The sequence below is a fragment of the Phalacrocorax aristotelis genome, chromosome 2 (genome assembly GCF_949628215.1).
Source record: "Phalacrocorax aristotelis chromosome 2, bGulAri2.1, whole genome shotgun sequence".
NCBI classification, from domain to species: Eukaryota; Metazoa; Chordata; class Aves; order Suliformes; family Phalacrocoracidae; genus Phalacrocorax; species Phalacrocorax aristotelis.
Genome location: NC_134277.1, coordinates 63477982 through 63498727, shown reverse-complemented (window position 1 = coordinate 63498727; position 20746 = coordinate 63477982). Strand labels below are relative to the sequence as shown.

General features: G+C 39.1%; 1 protein-coding gene across 1 annotated transcript in view; it reads right to left on the bottom strand.

Annotated features, from left to right (window-relative positions):
- Positions 1 to 4759: 4759 nt before the first annotated feature.
- TGFBR1 (transforming growth factor beta receptor 1) overlaps positions 4760 to 20746 on the bottom strand; it is a 33319-nt gene continuing 17332 nt past the window's right edge. Inside the window, exons 5-9 of the mRNA XM_075083837.1 lie at positions 17178 to 17345; positions 16339 to 16495; positions 10158 to 10282; positions 9385 to 9515; positions 4760 to 7134 (exon numbers count right to left, since the gene is read on the bottom strand). Of these exons, the coding sequence (XP_074939938.1) occupies positions 7009 to 7134; positions 9385 to 9515; positions 10158 to 10282; positions 16339 to 16495; positions 17178 to 17345 (707 nt within the window). The 3' untranslated portion in view covers positions 4760 to 7008. The remainder of the gene's footprint in view (positions 7135 to 9384; positions 9516 to 10157; positions 10283 to 16338; positions 16496 to 17177; positions 17346 to 20746) is intronic.

Genomic DNA, 20746 nt, shown 5'->3' with positions numbered 1-20746 from the left:
GAACCTGGCCCTGCAGTCCCACTCCAGCTGCTGGAACCCAGACTCACGCTTGCTCCGGTCACTGGAACTATGGACACACAGACCCCTGGGACCCACAGCCACGCTCCAGCTGCTGGTGTTTGGGTCTGCTCACCCTGGTCTCTCCTGCTGCCACACCATGGGCACACGGGACTTCCTGTGCATCATCTGGTTCCAGCTGCTGCACTCAGACACCCCTGCACTCCCAGAACCGAGTCCCTCACACAGAAAAAGATGTAGAAAGGGTTTTAAAAAGAAGGTAAGACAGGTGGTGCAAGCCAGGGCCAGACCTGCATACTGACCGGCCAACCATTTACAGATGACCCACCCTTTTCATCCCCTTACCCCTCTATTTTCCCATGCTCCCTCCCCTCCAGATCACCTAAACCTCTTTCCCCACCCTTTGTTCCTCCCCTACACATCCCCTAAGTCCTAAATCCTCCTTGGACTGAAAGACGTATTTCTAACCCCTTCTCCCCTCATTTAAAAACCTACACTATATATATAACATTAAAAATTAATATCAACCTATGTGCCCAATTCTTCAACAGCTTCCACAAACTTTCTGCTACCGGCAATTGGAGAGCTCTTTTCAGTTTCATAATTGAGCTAATTACAAACACTTCAAGGATGTTGAATCTCTATCTCCATCTATCTATTTTAATACCAATAAACATTGAAATTCTGCACAAGACCCTATCGGCACAGCTTGCTCTGGCTTTGTCTCTTCAAAAGAGAGATAATGATTTCAGCTACCATTACATCTCAGAGACTAGGGATTTCAGGGAGACTCAAGGCTTTGGGCTTCCCGAGGGCATCTGGACACTTTATTTGCAGTCTAGTCAAGTTAATGAAGGAAATGCTGAGCCTACATTTTTTTTTTTCCAACCTGGAAGACTTGGGAACAACTCCAGCCACTCCAAGCCAGAATTACGAGACTCCTAAAACCACAGCAGTCCATCACGTCAGTAAAGGGGTTTGCAGTGTAAGATTCTAGTAACTCTTCTCCAACAAAGCGATGAACACTTATACAAATTCCAGGACAAAAACATTATCTTAGCAGTGCAAGCAAACCAACATACCTTCCACGTGTCTCGTAACTGATGAAACCCTGCAGGCACACAGACCAAGCCCATCACTCCCAGAGGAGCCCTCCCGCAGTATCCCCCGACACAAGCTGTCACCCAGATGTCCATAACAGTTATGCTGCAGAGTGCACCCCTAGAAAACATGCCTATGCGCTTCCTCCCTATTAGTACCAGTTAAAACGTCACAGCTTGATACGATAAAGAAAGCTACTTAAGGTCACTGAATGAGAACTTGGAATTTTAAATTTCCTGTTTAAAATGAATCTATTTTCTACCAGGACCACCCTTACACTATAATTACTTGGTACATTACTGTACATCAGTTACCCATTTCACAAAATTGATAAAAGGAAAACTGCAATCCTTACTTGGTACTGCACAGAAGTGGTCTGTTTATACACTCTTTAGTTATGCTGCACCTACACAAAATATTCATTACTTCAATGCAGTGGGTATTAAAAAGAACCTATTTCAACAGCCCCATGCTTTAGAAAAAAAATAAGAAATTACATCAGGCAAAAACCAACCAGCTGAAAGCCTGCCACTCTTTATGCTGATTTATAATCCAGGCTAGCATGCAGGCTCCTGAATTCAGCATCTCTTCTAAAACAATCTCAAAACATCCTCACATCTAAGTTCCTTGCAGCAATTGTTTGCTGTTCATGGATTTTCAATTGCTAGTTTCAGTCCTTCGTGGCATCAGACACAGAAGGCTGTTCAACAAAAACTAAGCTTAGTAATGTTGCTGTCTACCATGCTATTTCCAGACCTTACACTTCCACTGCTAGGAGTCTTATGAGTGGCCCAGGATTTTACTGAGTTTTGGTTGCTTGTAGTGGTAGAAGCCTTCCTTTTGCCACTCATGGGGGGAGGATAGGTGTGTTCTCAGCTAAATAATTATACCTCCTGTGAAAGAGCTTGAACAGGAACACAGCATTTTGACATAGCCTTTGCCTTTCTCTGGACACCTTATGGCTTCCCATTTTGGAGAAAGAGATTGCTGGAAGAAGTGGTTTTTGGTAATCCTGTCTGGTCATTTCTGAGACAAAAGTAATGCAGGCACATAAAGTTATGGAAGGGCAAGATATCTTTTTTTGTTATGTCTACACCTTCATGTTCCTTCAGAAATATAACACCAGTCTAAAAGCGAGTTCTGCACAGAAACAATCCACTCCAACACAAGCTGATTTTACTTGCTGTTCTGTGATGCACTGAGGTTAGTTGTTTAAGTAGCCTGAAAACCTCAGCAGCTCTGTTACATCTATGTAAATATAAATGGAGAGAAGGAACACTTTGTTTTAGTTATTTTGTCCGAGATATCAGAGACACCAGCAAGGTACTTATTCAAACACTACTGTAGGACACATACAAGACCAGACACTTTATCATTATCTGTATAGCATACATGAGATGGATTGCCTTGGCATTAGCGAACCCCTTTATCATTATTATACCAGCAGAAATGCCTTCTGAGGCAAGGAATTCACAGTAAACCCATATTTTGCCAGGTAAGAACATCACACCCAAACCCATACCTACCTGCAACTTCTCCCTCTGAACGACAACTCATGCATTTTGAAAAAAGTTATTTATTTTCACTGCTTTAATCTCTCTACCGTAGTGTTAGCACTTAACATAAGCATCCACTCTTCTACTGTCCTATTTACAATCCATTGAAATGTATACTCTACAAATACAATACATATTTTCAGAAATGTAAGGGAAATGCACAATTTTGTAAGGTTTAAAAAAGTGACACTCATCTGTACAGGATCCTCAAATCATCCAAAAAGTAAAATTTACAAGGCAGTATCCACACAGCTATGTAAGGGCAGGTGCTACAGTGACAAAGCAGCAAACTTGCTAATACAATAAAATACAGAAAATTAAAGTGTTTTGGGGCACCAGATAATACATTTAGTACCGCTGAAGTTATAAATTTAGTAATACCCATATTTCTAGAAACATGTAACTGCAAACCTGGAGAATGTTCTGAAAAATATTAAACATTATATACACATGAGGTAAATGTACCTTGGTCTTTTAAGAGGTAATTTGAGTTTAAAGCAACTGATATGGTGGGTGTTTTTTTTCCCCCCCCAAACACAAAGTGATTAACACCTTGCAACCATTTCAATGGCACAATATAAACAAGGAACTAAAAGGTGAAGTTCATGGCAATCACACTCAGAACCATTACTGAAAAAAAAAATAAAATAGCCTCTTATTTCATTTGACACCTTCATGTCCCCATACAGTCAATCCCAACGTCTTTACCTATATACAAAGTCTTTCTTAGGATTACAAGTGGAACCATGGGCGGGTGACATTGTGTCATACTTGGAAAAAGTCAGCTTGAGAAACATCCCAGAATTCCAGCTTTTAAGGTTGGAAGGTCCCTGAAGAATTCCAGCATTCCAAAAACAACATTTCAGGCTTTTCAGCATCAGACCATCTCCAATGCTCCTTTTTCTCCATATCCATATCCACCTGGTCACAAGTCTGTAAACCAAACTGAGGCTTCGATGCTACTAAAATGTCAAATTGATTAAATCCACAAAACTTAAGTGAATGTATAGTGTATGTAATATTTACAATAAACATTTGCATCAGTATTCATCAGAAACTGTTTTGGTATATACTTGAAATGATACAAAATTAATATTTTTAATGCTAAAATATTTTGGTCCCCCTGGATTTCCAAGAGCAGATCTGGTGATATTACAATCTTAATCTGAAAAATACTTATGTGTACCTGTGTCCATATATATAAGATATGATCTTACACAGGTAACATTTAAAGTTACATAATATATACAGACACAGCCTTTGTAAAAGGTGTTCAGTTTATATAATGGAAAAGAAGAACAAAGCTTGAAGTTGTGGTGTCAGAACTAAGGATACATATAGCTCTATTCAGAATTTTCCTGTTCTGCATTCCAATATGAATAAGGTTGTCCCAAAATAACATTCCTAACGTCACACACTGTATCAAGCATCCTTCCTGTGCTTTGTTTTTGCAAGCTTCCCTTACAAAGAGAAAAAAATTAGAACAACATTAAGAACAGTTGCTAGCAAATTCAGGAGAATGAAGACCAGTAGGTGGTTGAGATGAGACAAATGTAACAAACCACTGTACAGTTGACTGAATAATCTGCGTGCCATGATGGTGCTCAGCTGCTGTAGATTCTCTTTTAAATGCAAGAGAACTCCTTGTAATTTAGGAAACTAAATATTATGGTGATGAGGTTTCGTAGCTGCTAAAAAAAGCCACTAATAAAATAATCTGATGAATTATATTGGAAACTTTCTCATGTTACCATCAAGATTACTATAAAAATCTGAAGCATGCCAGTAGCCTGATGACTCTAAAGTATGAACTATACCATTATCATCTTATGCTAAAGATCTAGTTCTGTCTACAAAAAAACCCTCAAAATTTAATAACGTTAAATTGTTTAAATACGAAGCCTTTGACATTGATGTGGAGATGTAGTAAGTTCTACTTTGATGCTGACCTGTTTTCTTTAAATATTTGTCTTGATACATAGAACTTGTTAGAGAGGCATGCCAAGTAGATAGACTTGGGAGTTTAGTTAGTTCGTCATTGTCTTAGAACAGTCATAATTGAAAAACTCCATGGTGCACAGCTGTCCATTCGCACAAAGGCATAGTTTATTTAAAATACCTACATGGAGCCATTTTTGATCCATCTTTGCTTGACAGAGGTCTGAAGCACAGAAGCCTGCCTAGTCAGATAATGCCAAACAAACATAAGCATGACAGCTGTACATACGTTTAAACCCAATTATTTTCTAAGAACTTATTTTTCCCTCTTCTCCCGGATGCCATCTTCCAGTATGAGTAAACTTGTCCATAAAAGGCAAAGAATAAAGCATTTCACTATTTACAGTTCAACATCTGAAGGTATGTAATTCCCACATCATTTAAACCTATCTCCAAGTAAGCGCTAAGAATTTGGAAATACGCAAGAGTTAGTGAAGTGCTAAGGCTTGTCCTGGCTACATTTTGTGCGTCACCCATATAGCCTCTTCCTACTAGGAGCCATCCATCTTACTGCTTTAACTACCATATAATCACAGACCACAAACACAATCTCAACTATGCTTCTGTTAGCAACCACCCTGCCACTGCTACTAGCTTTGTGGAAAACTCTCAGTGGACTGTATGCTGAAGAATGAAAAGGAAGCAAAGGTAAGGTTGCCATGTGCGTTGCAAAATAGGATGGATACTGCTGTGTTCTGGAGAGTAGGTTAGGCGACATTAATTCCCAGGCACATTTACATACTGAAATACTACCGAGAGTTTTGGGCATTAATGAAGCCAAAGGTCAACCAGACTCTTCCTAAAACTGCAACTAAAAAAAAGATACACTGGTAACAGCAGTTTTTAAAGATAATTTTTCCATATTAATTCTCCCAGTCCCTTCCAGAAGTTGCACATTTGGGCAGGAAGTGATTCAATTTCTAAACAAGTTTGCTAAAATCCTGTGATATCCTTAAAATCTCAGGCAAATATTGACTAAAGCCATGCATATTCTTCTGTGTTCTTACGACAACACAAACCACCGTAAGCTTTGTTCTTGTAACTATGAAGAGGATTGCAGGAATCCTCTGGTATTTGTATCCAAAGACCTGCAGCTCACCACTTTCTGTAGCTCACCATTTTCTGTGTATGAGGCACACACAAAATATACGCACATAAAGTTAATAAGCAGCTTTGAACTTTTTAGTACAAAAGCCCAAATAACTTCTCCCTAATTACAGGTCCACTTAATCCTCATTTAATTGCAAATACCGTTCTTTAGAGCCTCAAGACTCTGCAGAACTGCACAGAAAATATGTTTTTTGTATTTGATTTAACGAAGCAAAATCTCCCCTAAGAATGTTTTACTTCTCTTGCTACTCTTCTGAAGTAGATAGGTACTTCAAGCATTTTAGAAGTACCACTTGATTAAAAAAACCACTTAAAACTCATGACTTGACAATTACAAAATATGACAGTGAACTAACAAGCTTACACTATTTAGAACTCCTACAGTGGTTTAAAGAGTCAGATTTCGGTAGGATTAAAGGTATTCCATGAATTATGTACTCACTTGGTGAAACAAGTATGAATTAGATCTTAGCTAGGCAAAGAAACAGTTGGATTTTTAACTTGTATTTTTGAAACCAAAAGTACCATAGGCTTTGTACACTCCTACTGTTCTGCATTAAAAGACTCAAAAGCGGCACTTACTGGTATAATACAATCTATTTTGAAGGCAATGCAATGTTCTGAAAAAGTGGAAAAAACCCAGTAATCATGTATAAAGTGTAGTTGCATAAATTATGTTCCCACAACTGATTGAGGTCAATTTGTAAGTCAAGGTAAGAGTCCAAAAGATATACTACCTTAATAGCTAGGAAAGTGTACTCCAACAGTACATTCACAATCTGAATCAAAGAACCATGACAGTGGTTCAGAATAGTCAATGTACCAGTCAGGAACAGAATTGCTTAAAGAGCCGTCAATGCACTCTAGAACAATACAGTGAACCAATTCCATTTTAAAAGTGACCTCCTTTTTTAGCAGAGTTAACTAGAAGTTAAGACCAGCTATCAGCTTTCCAAACAAAAAAATTATAGGTTAATTAAAAAAAACCTAGACTACACCAATGTTTTGTAAGTAACCTGGGAAAGAGGTTCATAGTGCACAGAAAGGACCTGACACAACTGTTTAGCATGTCCACAAAAACCCTAGTAAGTGACACTCCTATGAACTACTAAAAGGCAGCAATATCATTCTGTTCCCCCAATGAGGTAGAACAATTGACCTTCTTAACACGCCACTCTGGTGTGGATACGGATTTTTACAGTAATCTTCGGTAGCAAATCCAGGATTACATCTTTATCCCCTCCTGTTGACTAAGTTGTGATAATGTTTTCTTAATGCGCAAAGCTGTTAGCCTAGCAGCTCCGTTGGCGTACCAGCATTCCCGCATAATTTTTGCCATTACTCGTAATGCCTGCAAAGGAAAGACAGGTCATTATATGTACTGCTGTTCCAATGTAGCCCATGTAACCTCTGTTCTGCCTTAGCCTCTTCATGCTTTTCTGAAGCCTATTACCAGTACTACAGCTGTATGGAAGACTGTTGTATGAAACACTCAAATCCTTACTTTAGTTTCAGAAAAACAAAATTTTTTAAAATACTGTAAAGCAGAGGTAGTATTTTTCAGTAGACTTTCAGCCCCCACAAAAATATTTTAATGAAAAAGTAGTAGCTTGTTTGTAACTGTTTTCTGAATTTTTGCATTAGACAAAGATATACTTTATTGTACCTCCAGTTAAGGAGTTAATTCAATATTAGCAATTCAGAAGTTTATCAGCTGTATTCTTCAAATTGAAGCTCTGAAATGACTCTGAAAATTTCTGGAATCTTTTTGTCCTTCAAACAGCCGTTCTTTGAAACCTGTGAATGCTACTACAAAATTAAATGCAAATAAAAACTGAAGTAAAGCAATAGCTCTACATTCCAAGATTTTATACTCAAAGCTGTATTACACTGAGCTGCTACGTAAGCATGCAGGATTTAAAATTGACTCTACAGCCTGTTGGTGCATGTCGTCGCCTTTCTTTCCCACCTGCGTTCTCTTGCCTGAGCTCTTATCTCAGGCCTTCTCCCATGTATGCATTTCACACATGCCACAACCCAGTTCCCTCTTCCATCTGAAGTGCATCATATCTCATCAACCTTACTCCTACTGTAGCCTATCGCAGCTATTCGCCTAACCTCTGAATCAGAAAGCATTGGTTCTAGCCCTTGTTGGGTCCCTAGAGCAAGCAATATGAACAAAGTTGGCTGGAAAGGCAGGAGCTCGCTGCTGTGCATACTACTGCCCATGCAGTGACTAACAGCATAATGAATTCACCCCAGAATCAGGTAAGCGCCTCGACAGAGACATGGTCAGGAGTGGTCGTTACATGCACACTTCAGTTCTAAGTCTTTGGCTTACTAGAGTCTCAGCTTCTTAATAACTGTGTTCATCCTTCAGTAAGTGCATACAGTACAAATTCTGAGCCACACAAAGCACTAAGGTCACCACAGTTTTGGATGAAGATTCCTGAAGGCATTTACTATTTTGGCCAGTATGTAGGATATTCTTTTACTACACAATAATAGGGCAGAGACCCCTGAGTGAGTGAGTTCCAAGTGAGCATTCACATGAGGCAGCACAGCACTGTTCAAGATACCATTTGTGTCCCAACAGGCAGCACTGCTGTACTGGCAGAGTATTGAGCTGAAACTAGCAAGTCCACTTCTTGAAAAAGATAACCAGCCTAGTTACAAGCCAATTGGCATAGACCCAGTTACCTCATATATCTTTACTGCCCCTGTGGTAGGGTAACCCCAGTAGGCAGCTAAGCCCCACACAGCCACAGCTCACTCTCCCCCAGTGGGATGGGGGAGAGAATCAGCAGGGCAAAAGGGAGAAAAATTCTTTATCTCAACCCACAAGTTAATAGGCAAAGGAGGAAAACCAAGCCAAAACCAAAGAAAAACAAGTGATACAAAAACAATTAGCACCATCTGACCAATGTCCAGCCAGTCCCTGAGCAACAGCAACCCCTGGAAAACTCACCCTGCTCACCCAGTTTTACTGGGGAGCATGACATTGCATAGTATGGACTATCCCTCTGATCAATTTGGGTCAGCTGTCCCAGCTGCACTTCCTCTCATCCTCTTGCCCACCCCCAGCTTAGTGGTGTAGCATGAGAAACTGAGAAAGCCTTGAAGCTGTGTAAGCACTTTTCAGCAATAGCTAAGACATCGGTGTGCTATGAAACTGTTTTGGCCACAAATCCGAAACACAGCACCATACAGACTACTGTGAAGAAAAACTACTCAATCCTAGCCAGATGCAGTACAACCCCAGTTGCACAATTAAATTTGCAATGATGCTTCCTGTATAATATAATTCAGACTAGTTTTAATTCACAGAGCATCACCTATGCTTCACAAGAAGGGATCCTACAGTTCTCCATGCAGAGTTAGCTATTACTTTTTGTGAAATTACATTAAGTATTAACCAATATTAACCAAGTATATAACCAAGGATCAATAACATTCAATAAAGCCACAATGATCAGAATGAAATCAAGTTCTCCTAGAAGCAACCCTTCTCCCTTCGATAACAAACACAATTTTTTAAGCCACTGAAATCAATAAAAGCTCTAGTGTCCATTAAAGCAGCTTTAGCAAGGTTAGTTAATACCTCACAGCTCTGCCATCTGTTTGGAATATTGGGCCTTAACTTCTGCTCACACACAACTTTCCTCATTTCTTCAACAGAAGGATCTGAAGGAACGAGGTCATAGTATGGCAACTGGTAATCTTCGTGGATTCCTGCAACAGGTTGAAAATAGCTTTATTTTAGCTAACACTAAATTACATATTCTTCACTTCTTACCCCTTATCAGTACCCTACCATTTTCTTTTTTAGTTTTAATTTTTAAAAATTACTTTACAATGACAAATAAATAGTAGTAAAAAAAATCCTTAACTGTACCTTATGAGTATTTACATTACCCTTGAAGAATTTTTATTTTGAAACATATATTTGGAAAAGATGGAAACCATATTAATTCTTTCATATGCTATACTAAAGACATACTACTTAGATTTACAATAGCCTGTTTTATTTCAAATAAGGTATGGATATTGTCTGAACACATTATAGCTAGCCCTTACTTGTGGTATTTGCCCTTTGCTCTGAAGGACATTTAACTTCACCCTTTTCTTCCCTCTATGTAAAGGTTTTAGGAAAAAAAAAAAAGAATATAGGCAAGGATATTTCCTATGGTTCATCAGTTTACAAGGAGGCTGAATAAATCAGTCATTTACAGGATTAGCAGTTAGGAAGTCTGACACATATGGCTATTACCTTGCACCATTTATAGAACAGACTTTTTACCCAAACTTATTCAGGTTCTGTAAGTTACTTATAAATTCTTTAGTAGGTCCAATTTTGTAAAGATTGCCACATACCACCAATTGAACATCGCCGAGCTATTTCCCAAAACACTAATCCCATTGCATAGATGTCTGCTCGTTTGAATGACTCAAAATGTTTCATGTTTATGGAATCATCTAGAACTTCAGGTGCCATGTACCTATTTACAATAAAAAAAAGAAAACATTTAATTTTATAAATACTTACTGTAGAGAAAGTTCAGTGCTACTGATCAGCTCAAAACCAAATTTAAATATTTATGTGGGAAAGGAGACAAAGGAAAATCTGCTTTGTTAAGGTTATCCAATCAAAGACCTTTCAGTGCAAACAGGATAAGTAAACTAAGAGGAATAAGCAAAGGAATAGGGGAAATAAGTAAAACGTGAAACAATAAACAAACAGCCATAAGCCTGATAGACACGGGATAACAGAGACAATGACAAAGCCTAAAAGTCTCCAGTTGCTAACTGAAGCTCTCTTTTTAGAAAGAAACTCCAGGCATAGCTTTAGAGAGGGCCAGTCTGCATGTTTTAACTCCTAACAAGTGGGAAACAAGAACATCATGAGGATTGTGGATATTCAAGGGACGCCTGTGGGACTATGCAATGCTTATCAAGGAAAGTTTAGAAGAGTAACTGGGAGGAATAGAAGTGGGGCAACAGATAGAAAAGGATATTAAAGGAGTAGCTATGTAAACAGTTGCCAGCCTAAGCCCTGTACCTGCTCGCCACAGTTTATCTTATCTTCTTATTAAATCCTGACTACCTTTCTATACAATCTCACTCTCAACCTTGCATGGACATGTGCTCTAAGGACTACATGCCAGCAAATGGAGGCAGGTGTAGGTGAATTCAAGGCTAGCAACTGGAGTCAGACAAGGGATGAAGTTGGCCTGGGGTGTCAGGAAGTGGAGACAAGGAAAGTGTCAGCATCAGCAGCTGGAAAAGGAACTGCAGAGCCTAGGAACACAGGTCTGGAGCTACTGCAAGGGACCAGTGTGAAGGAATTCTGGGCTGGCAACTGCAGAGAGCAGGTGAAGGCACCCTGGTGCCAGAAAACGGACCAAATGAGGGTCTCTGCCTCAGCCGCTGAAGCAGGACCATAGGTCACAGGCTTCACAGTCTTCACAGTCACATGCTTACAGGCACCCGCTACAGGGAAGAACTGGGATGAGAGAAGCAGAGTAAGGGCCTCTCAGCACCAGCAACTGGACTGGGAATCACAGGTCATAAAGTCTATATGCCTGGGTGCCAGCTGCTGGGGTGGGCTGAAAGGATTTTATTTCCCCCAAACCTGGTTTGCATGGCAGGTGTGCATGGGTGTAATTCACTAGCAAACTTCAAGCTGGTCTAGCCAGCAAGTAGGTGGCCCAGGTAGGTATGTTTGACAAGGGGAAGGCCTGTGCTGGTATTTGAGGGAATCCATGCATGGAGGTGTGCATACCAGTACAGGCATCTGTTTGCTACTGTGTTAACCCAGCCCAGCTGGCGAGCAGATACCTGTGGAGCACAGAAGAACGCATTAGACACGCTGAGGGTTGTACTGATAGTTAGAGAAGGAAGGAGACTGGGCTGTCTGTACTTTTTTTATACAAGTTCTGACAGTGGTTTATGTGGGTGTTGAAAAAAGCACACTGTGTATAGCAATCTGAAATCAGCCCTGTCAGTACTGTATGTGTCTGTGTATGCCCAGCCTTACTACTGGTTGAATCCCAAGTAAGAAAGCAGCCATATCCATGGGCTTGGGATTGACAGAGCCCCAACTCTGCACCCATCAGGTTGGGCTCCAGAGGCAGGAGGAAGCCCCAGCTCCTGGAATCTGCAGATATACAGCAGCCACTTACAACACCCCCTAGCAAGACTAGAGAGGGAAGAGACATGAAGAGTCAGTTAAGAGTGCTGCTTTTTTAAGGGTTCCTTAGGAACAAAGGCTCCCTACCATTGCAGTAACTGATTCTTCATCATACAATCTGTAAGCCCCATCATAAACCATGCCAGGCTTTATTTTTTAAATAGCAAACCTTATTGGGGTTACACATTAACAACAAGAAAAGTCTACTTTATCAACATTTCCTGCAATAGAAAAAAATCTGACAGACTTTCAACTGAGAAACAAGGCCTGAAAACTGGTCATGGGATCCAAGTGATTATTTCCTTGTTTAGTGACTAGGCCTAACGTGGGAAAATCAAGCAAAAAAAAAAATCAGTGTGGACCGCATTGTAAGAGTTACTGATAGCAGCATCCCTGCTGGCTGCTGGAAGGAATGAGTGGTATTTGCTGCAATCAACCAACATCAGTTGTAGTATTGCTCTCAATCTGGTATAGCTCTGGCAGCTAAATCTGATATGTAATGTTTAGCAGAGTTCAGTGTGTTTCTCCGCATCTCTGGCCTGTCAATCTCAAGCTGACATATTAATGAAGCAGGTGAACACTGACACCAGGGCTTTGGAGAGCACAGTTAACTGGTAAAAAAGCAACATGTATAAATTACTGGAGTGGAATAGTGCCAGGCAATAGCTCAACCTCTGGAACAGCCACATAAGCCTATATACAATTTCATTTAATCAACATAATAATAGGATTTTCTTTTCCTAGTACCAGGGATGGTATGCAGAATACAAGACACTATTTAAATTTCAGGACTATCAAATCTTTTAGAACTCTCTCAGCACTACTGTCTTATGGACATGACATACATACAAGGAAGGAAGAGCTATCAACAAAAGAGCAAAACTGCAACCAGTAGCCCAGACCTTCAAAGGCTGCTGACATGAGAATTCTCCTAAGCACTGTACAGGTATATAAATTCCCCACAAGTGATAAACACAGCACAAGCAGAGGACAACAGTCTAAAGAAGAATGTAAGTATTTAAGCAGAGTCTTAAGTCTATATATGTCACAATCTTTGATATGGACAAGGCTCAAATCATTCTGGGCCACCCATATCAAAACTTTTTAATCAATAATGCAAGATTGTGGTGGGTGTTTTAATGCTCTCCAAGGACTTTGTATTATTGGATAATCTTCTTATGCTGCTTCACGTACTTAACAGTATAGTGATCATCTTTGGGTCTGCAAGAAAAAATATTTATCTTAAGATCACATGGGGATGAGAAGAGTGATGGAACTGGAAAAACACCAAACCAAAAACCCCAACCATGCTACAAGACTGTCAGTCAGAATCACTTAAGCAAGGAGTAGACTGTCTCAGTTTCTGTAAGTCAGCCTAAGGACAAAGGTTTAACAGGAAAGACCACAAGAGGCCTGAATGTGGCAATGGAGCTGACTTCATACCCTCAAAAGAAAAAAATCCCACCCCTCCCCCAAATGCGACTTCCATTGAATTTATTGGCAAATTGACCTCTTACCATAATCCTCCATCAATGCATTTAGATTGGCTTTGGCTTCCATAACACAGAATGGTGACTGACTGCTCAAAAAGTCAGAGATTATTGCTGGAACAAGAGAGGCGAAAGGCAAGTAGGTCATCTAGTGCGGTTAGCAGATTAGCCGTTTCACGGCTATCAGACAAAAGGGAGAGGAACATGCATCTCCTTGTCAGCTTATGTATTGGAAATGCATTGCTTGTCAGAAACAGTATTTAAGTTCTGGAGAGCTATTCTATGTAGACTAACTCCGACCTTCTGAACAAGGTCTGCAGCTCAGTACCCTCCAAGAATGAAAGGATAAGTCTACAAAGAAGTTTACAAATTATGTTGTGCATGGCATTGCCAAGCTTTGGGTGCCCACTGACCTCCTCCCCCCATCCCTTTTAGTCCAAAAGCTCTTTATTAGTCGCCTAAGTTTCTTGTACAACATATAGGGGGCTTGGCATCAAAGAGGACCCATATACAACTTGAGTGTGACATCTCCCTTCACCAAGCCTGTTCTTCACAAGCATAGCTAGAATTCTGCTCATACTGGGTTTAGGTAAACTTCAGAAAAGCACCCATGTTAAGGTGGAATTTGCAGCCAAACTTCTTTTAAACACGGCCTATTTCAACTAGCAAAAGTAACAGTTGAGCCACACCTCAAAAAAAAAAAGAATTAGTCTATATTTTTACATGCCTTGGAGTGAGAGGTATTCTATTTCCTTCTCATCTTAAAGCTCACACTCCCTGCTCTATGCTGCAGGCTGAGCTGTGCAAGCACACAGCTCACACCCTATGGTAAAGGCTAAGCCTCTGAACAGAAGGGAAAAATGATTCATTCAGAGTAAAGGATCATCAGTCTGACTCAGCACCTAGATCACTCACCCAAGAGTGAGTCTTGCTTGCTCACTAGACCATACATTCTTACAGCAGACAATCATTAGAAAAATATAAAATTAAGTCAAATCTCCCTGAACTTGCACCCAGAGCTTCCACGTGCAGAAGAGGTACCAGCAGTGGCAATCAACAGGAGTTAAAACTGTCAGTGAACAGGCAAGATCTGAACTTTATTATGAAAAAAATCAGAGATGCAGAGTTACTTACCTAAGAATGCACAAGAGGAAAAGCCTTTTATGATAATGAACACTTTTCAGAGAGGCAGAAGTGACTAACATCTTTAAAGTGGGAAAAAGACTTAGTCCTGCTGCTGCCCAGCACAGAAAGTAAGGGAGTTACTACAGCTTTGCCCTTGTTAAGAAGCATAAGGCAGATGAACAAGCAATTTAATAGCACCTACGCAAGAAGAGATCTTGCAAGTGGGATCTACAGACACAACTGAAAGGATGCTTTCGAAGACTAGACTAAAGAAAGTAACTGGTTTGCACATCATTTCTCTTTGCATCTAGGTGTAGTAGAAAATACTAAGTCACACGGGGTATATGTGCTGCACACAGCTAAGTTTGCCATGACAAATTCTGAAGTATTCTGCTGTTTTACTACCAATGATTACTGGGAAATTTGAGAAGGAATAATGCCCACTACTTTATAATCTAGTAGTAGTTCAGAAAATAAGTCTCATCTGACCGCTTGTGTGGTATTTTTCAAGTTGGCAAAGGACCAACTTGAGCAGAGCTTTAGAACAAAGTAATTTCAGCAATATAACTGTCAGTAAAACAAGTTTTCAGTACATGTTTTAAAACCTTTCGTTCACCGAGCCTTAAAAAATTTTTTTTCTTGCAAAAAGCCACAGCTGAAGGGGCATCCTACTTCATTCTAAAACCCCAGTCACACCCCCTCTCCCTTGCAGGATCACTCAAAGAGATGTATTAAAAAATATTTTTAGTGTATGGATTGGAGATTTGGAGAAGATTCTGTGATGCTGCCCAAGCTGCTAGGGCATATGCTGAAGTTAATCACGTACAGCCCTGAACCACTGGTCTTCCACAAATTTCTGTGACACGCATACAAACTGCAGTTTGACATACCACTGAACCTATAGGCATTAAAAGGTAACAGGTTGCCCACATTGCAGAACTCTGTTGCTATGGTTCACTGTTAGAGATGCTACCTCTGTATGCTCTACAGCGGCAGATTAGTAAAAGGAAACTGATCTTCTCTTCAGAAGAGCTTCCAGTTATTATTGTCTGAAGGACCAGTAATTTTAAGTTACAGCCACTAAGTTTAATTGCACATGTGTTGGAGTTAAACAGCTCCGAGTTCTTTTGACGACAAGAAAATCTGTATTTCCAAATTCAGAAGTAGGCTTTTAAAAGGAGTATGTACACTGACTCATCCATTCATAATTCTATTTATGCATAAGATGACTGCTATTTTAAGTTCTCCTGTTTCTTTTGAAAATATGATCCCATGAAAGTCCACGTCCAAGACTCAACACCTTGAATGTTTTACCACACAGGCTTTACACTGAAAAAAAAAAAATCCAGCTTTTTACTTTCACTGTCAGTATCCTGTCTTACACTCCAGACTAGGCTGCAAGCAACGTTTCCACGCAACACAATGCAAGAAGATTAAAGATACAGCAGCGAAGTCTCCAAAACTGTCATTCATGAAGTCTCCTAATTGTTTCAATATATAATTATGCCCTACAATATTTTGCAAGTTTTCAGTATTTTACACATGCTAGTAATAGATGCCAAGATTCAACATGCTTTTTAAGCACCTACTGTCTAACTGAATTACCAGCTGGCAAGGAAGTGCCTAGGAACTCTACCTGCCATTATTTACATCTTCCTGCTGCTTGTGTTTGCACACATTCTATATGGGAGAAGAAAAAAACCAAAGCATTATAAAAAAGTTGCATGACACATCACACTAATGATTTTACCTTTTTGTTCCCACTCTGTGGTTTGGGGCAATATCAATTGTATCTGTAGCCGAATCGTGTCTAACTGCCAATCCTAGGTCTGCAATGCAGCATGTTCCATTCTTTTTTACCAATATATTTTTTGATTTCAAATCTCTGTGGGCAATCGCTGGTTTGCCTGTAAGGGAAAAAATAGAAATAACACAGCTGTAAAAAAAGATATGGCTATTATTCTAAGCCTGGTGCAGGTTTTGTTTGAAGTTACAGAATTCCTTCCAGTTCTGCTGATTTATGTGCATCAAGGTAACTCCTGAAATTTTTGGACTGGTTGACTGTCCAGAAAAAATACCTTAGATGTCTACCATATTCCTCTACTCTACTGCTTCTTTCCCTGTTCCTGCACGTATTTATTGCATACACATACTACTTGCCACAAAAACATTTCTGATCTCTGTAAATATACCCATAGTGCTGCCTTAAATCAAACGAGATACTACAGGCACCATTAGCTTACTGCCTTTCAATAGGTGTTTTGTAGGGAGGATTGTTACATCACAAAACCCAGATATACCATAGAAAGAAGGTAAAAAACCTTCCAAATTAAGAAGTTCTACTAGTTCAGAAGTTATCACAGGTCCCAGACATTTTTCAATTCACTCAGCTCCACAAATTAACTTGGGTATCTGTGCCAAGTTCAACTACTTTCTCATCACATAAGTAGCTGCGTATAAAGCAACTACATCCTGAAAAGGCTGAATGTTCTAATTAAGAAGAGATTTATAGCAGAAAGAGCTACGTATGCGTAATTTTTTAAAAATCCAGTATTATCCACATGACAGGCTGAATAGTTGTAAGATTACCTTGTGTGCCAACAATTTCCATGTGAAGATGGGCAAGACCACTGGCAGTAGACAAAGCTAATTTTATCATTCCTTCCACTGTTACTGTATACCTGTTCAGGTAATCAAAGAGTGATCCATGCTCATGATAATCTGACACCAACCACAGCTGAGTCCATGTACCATTGTCTGCAAAATAACACTGGCATGAATACCACACATACACACACAGAAAACAAGCAAACCATATATGCCACTTTGATACAACGCTTATGGAGTGCAAATTACATTTTATGAGTAACCTCATTAAATTTAGACTATCAAATCTCTACTTCTATGCCTGTAACATTTAAATGTCTCTGTAAGGGCTGGGACTACCACACAAGACTTCCTGAACAGCGTAGTTAGTATTTTATTTATGCTAAAAGACAAACCACAGTAAGCCGATGACATTATGATTCCAAGGTGAACTATTTGGGGTATTAGCCAGTCCCTGCCTTCCCCTAGCTTTTCTGCTTGAGTGGAACAGTGCTGAACACATGATGCAAACTAATCCTGTCACTGTCAGTCTAGTACAATATTGTCCAGGCTACCCATGAAAAGTTGTGTCTTTCAAGCTTTGCCCCATAACAACTCTTTCAAAGTCTTCCCATAACCCATCCAGCCTCAGCCTGCGAGACAATTTCCAGTTACCAGCAGTTGGTGGATTTTTTTCTGCTGAAGCAGAAGCTTGCAAGCAGCAATCAGGCACGTTACTTAAAAAACAAAGTCAAACCCCACCGCTGGTGACCTTTAAGTTGCTGGAGAAAACCTCAGTTTCCAGGAGGCACAAGAGTAAAAAGAATGAAAAATACTGATTATGAGAAAATGAGTGTGCTGTGTGATTTTTCACTGAACTATGAAGAACAAGACAGGCATTTGCAGATATCCCAAGGCATACAAATGACAGACAAGAATGAAATTGTTCACTTTAATAAACTAGTGGACACAAAATACCTTGAAGTTTAAGCCAGAGAGAAGCCTATTAAAGGAATTCAAATCAAGAGGGGGGCAAAAGTTTTTGACCTAAGAAGTAGAAACATACCCAGAAAAGAACAATCCTACCACCAAATAGGTTTTCCAATTTTGTTTTGTTATAAAAGCAACTCTCACATGGCAGATCTGAGAAGTGTTTTTATAGCTAGCTACTTTTGTAGAAGGGTCTCTCATCTCTCGAAGATACTAGTTATCCCATAAAAGATTTCAGTTGGACTTCTATCCTGAGTTAAACAGCCACTATTCCCTAAGAACAAGTGAGAAAACTCAGCACAAGCCAAAAAGATCTCATCATGTGGTAGTCACTAAGGATAAAAATGCACACTCAGGAACTAAATATGAAGAAAGGAGAGAAGTCAATTCAGAAGTTAGTTTCTATCACAGACATACTGAAAAATTGTTCGTTTCCAAAAAGGAAGTTATTACATTTTCTTCCCCTCTTCTTCCACTCGCCTTAAAGAACACACTTGGCCCAGAAAAGTCAGAGGCACAAAATGCTCAATCTACAGATTGACAAAAAACTACCATTACAGGAGTAGCTGTGCTTATCTTTGAATAAGCTCTTGGGTGAGGATGGGAAGACTTTCAAGCATCCCTTCTACTTGGATATTTCTAGGGAAGCCAGAGATGCCATTAAAAATAATTTAAAAAAATTAAAAAGCCACCAAATGCTTCAGAGGAAGGAAATAAGTCTAATCTATATTCAAACAATTCTCATAATGGAAAGAGAATTCTGCCTTGCTACATTCCCAGAATAAATTAACATCATAATTGAGACTAAACAGGCAAAAGAAAGCAGTCAAATGCTCCAACCTGTAAAAGACTGTTCTGAAAGCTGCTATTGCAGTGGGAAGCTTCTTATAATATGCCTATAGAAGTGACCCCTAAGCTTTGGTGGGGCTTTTTTTGGTGTGGGTTTTTTTCAGGAAATTAAAGGTTTATTTTAAAAAATATTTTTGATTATTTTATAGTTCAGACTGCTGCTTGTTCTGCTACTTTGCATATCCAAGCATGAACTCATAGAACTTAGCATGCTATTAAATGTGACTTTTTCCAAAGAGAATTATGGCCTCTGAAAAGTCAATCTAACAGTATTAGCTTCACTGAAACAGTTTTATAGAACCATTAGAAACAGGTATGTGTTCACAGACACATAAAAAGGTGCTCTTAAATACAAAGAGCTCCAAATAGCTGTGGCAGTTAAAAATAAATTAACTTTAATCCGTTCACAATATTCTCTTCGTCCAGTTTTATTCTACTGCTTCACCAGTTACGACCCTACATTGCCTGAAATAATCCTCTCCTGGGTATTAACACTATACACATATTGACCGATCCTGTATTTGATTTCTTCTATTTCTGATGAATGGGATACCTCAACAGGTGTTTAAACTAGACAACAATAAGTAGGGAAATTAACAACCTGATTTTAAGTAGTCTACCAGACCTATTGTGTTTAAACAGATCTTTTAAAGACAAGGTTTCTGAAGAATTATTGCGTTGAATCAAGACTGTAGTGTCTTTGCATAAAGATTTTTCCCCTCTTAACTCTAGGTGCCCACAGAAGAGGATATGCTGCTGATTACAAACCCTTCTACTTCAGTTTTATCTTGTTACCTCCAAGTCTTAATATTCAGTCTGTTTTTATCCTCCTTCCAAAGGAGAAAATATAAAGCTGGGCTTACTATCCATTGTGAAAGGAGTCATGACTGCATGTTGTATTTGTGGCCCTCCAATGAGATTTTAAGAAGGGATAGTGTTACATCCAAGCCTACATGATATGATTAATTACAGACAAGATGAAATGCATCAATAAGTACAGCAGCCAGCTATTAGATGGAACCTACTAAATTTTCTTTACCTTGCTATATTTGACAAGCTACTCATTCATTTAACATCTAAGCAGAACACGTTATGATGAAATTCAGTCACCTTATACTCTTGACAGTAGTTAATTATTACTAAGTAATAATTAACCTGACCTTGAGTATTTTTGGCTGCACATTAAGCAGCATCTCCAATGAAGTTTTCAATGACAGGATTTGCATTATCAGGTGAGAAAAAGTAATTACACTCAGTAGTAATTACATACAGTAGCACAGCCTTCCAAGACAAGATAACTTGATTTAGTGAATATACACCATGATCAAGAAACTCAAGCAATTTCAGAATATTCAAAAACTTTTAAAGTTTTATATATATTATTGGAAACCTATTTAAAAGATCAACTATGCTTATTTTATCTGTTTGCAAGAAACCTGAAAGTATTTTAGACCATCAAAATCTCTCAGAAGTAAAAGGTTTTCTTCTGCAGTTCTAACAAAATTTGAAATTCTGAGTAAAGAAGCTTTCAGATTTATTGTTAGAAGACTGATTACAGTTTGAGAAAAACATTAGAAGTCCAAGCAACATCTTAGACAAGCTGCCTCTTGAAGGAATTTATAACTATTTATCAAATATATAATCAAGTTTCAATTAAAATTGAATTGACTGAGTTCACTGAAGTGTCAATTGCTTTTTTCACATTGGTACTACCAGAACAAAAATTTGGAATT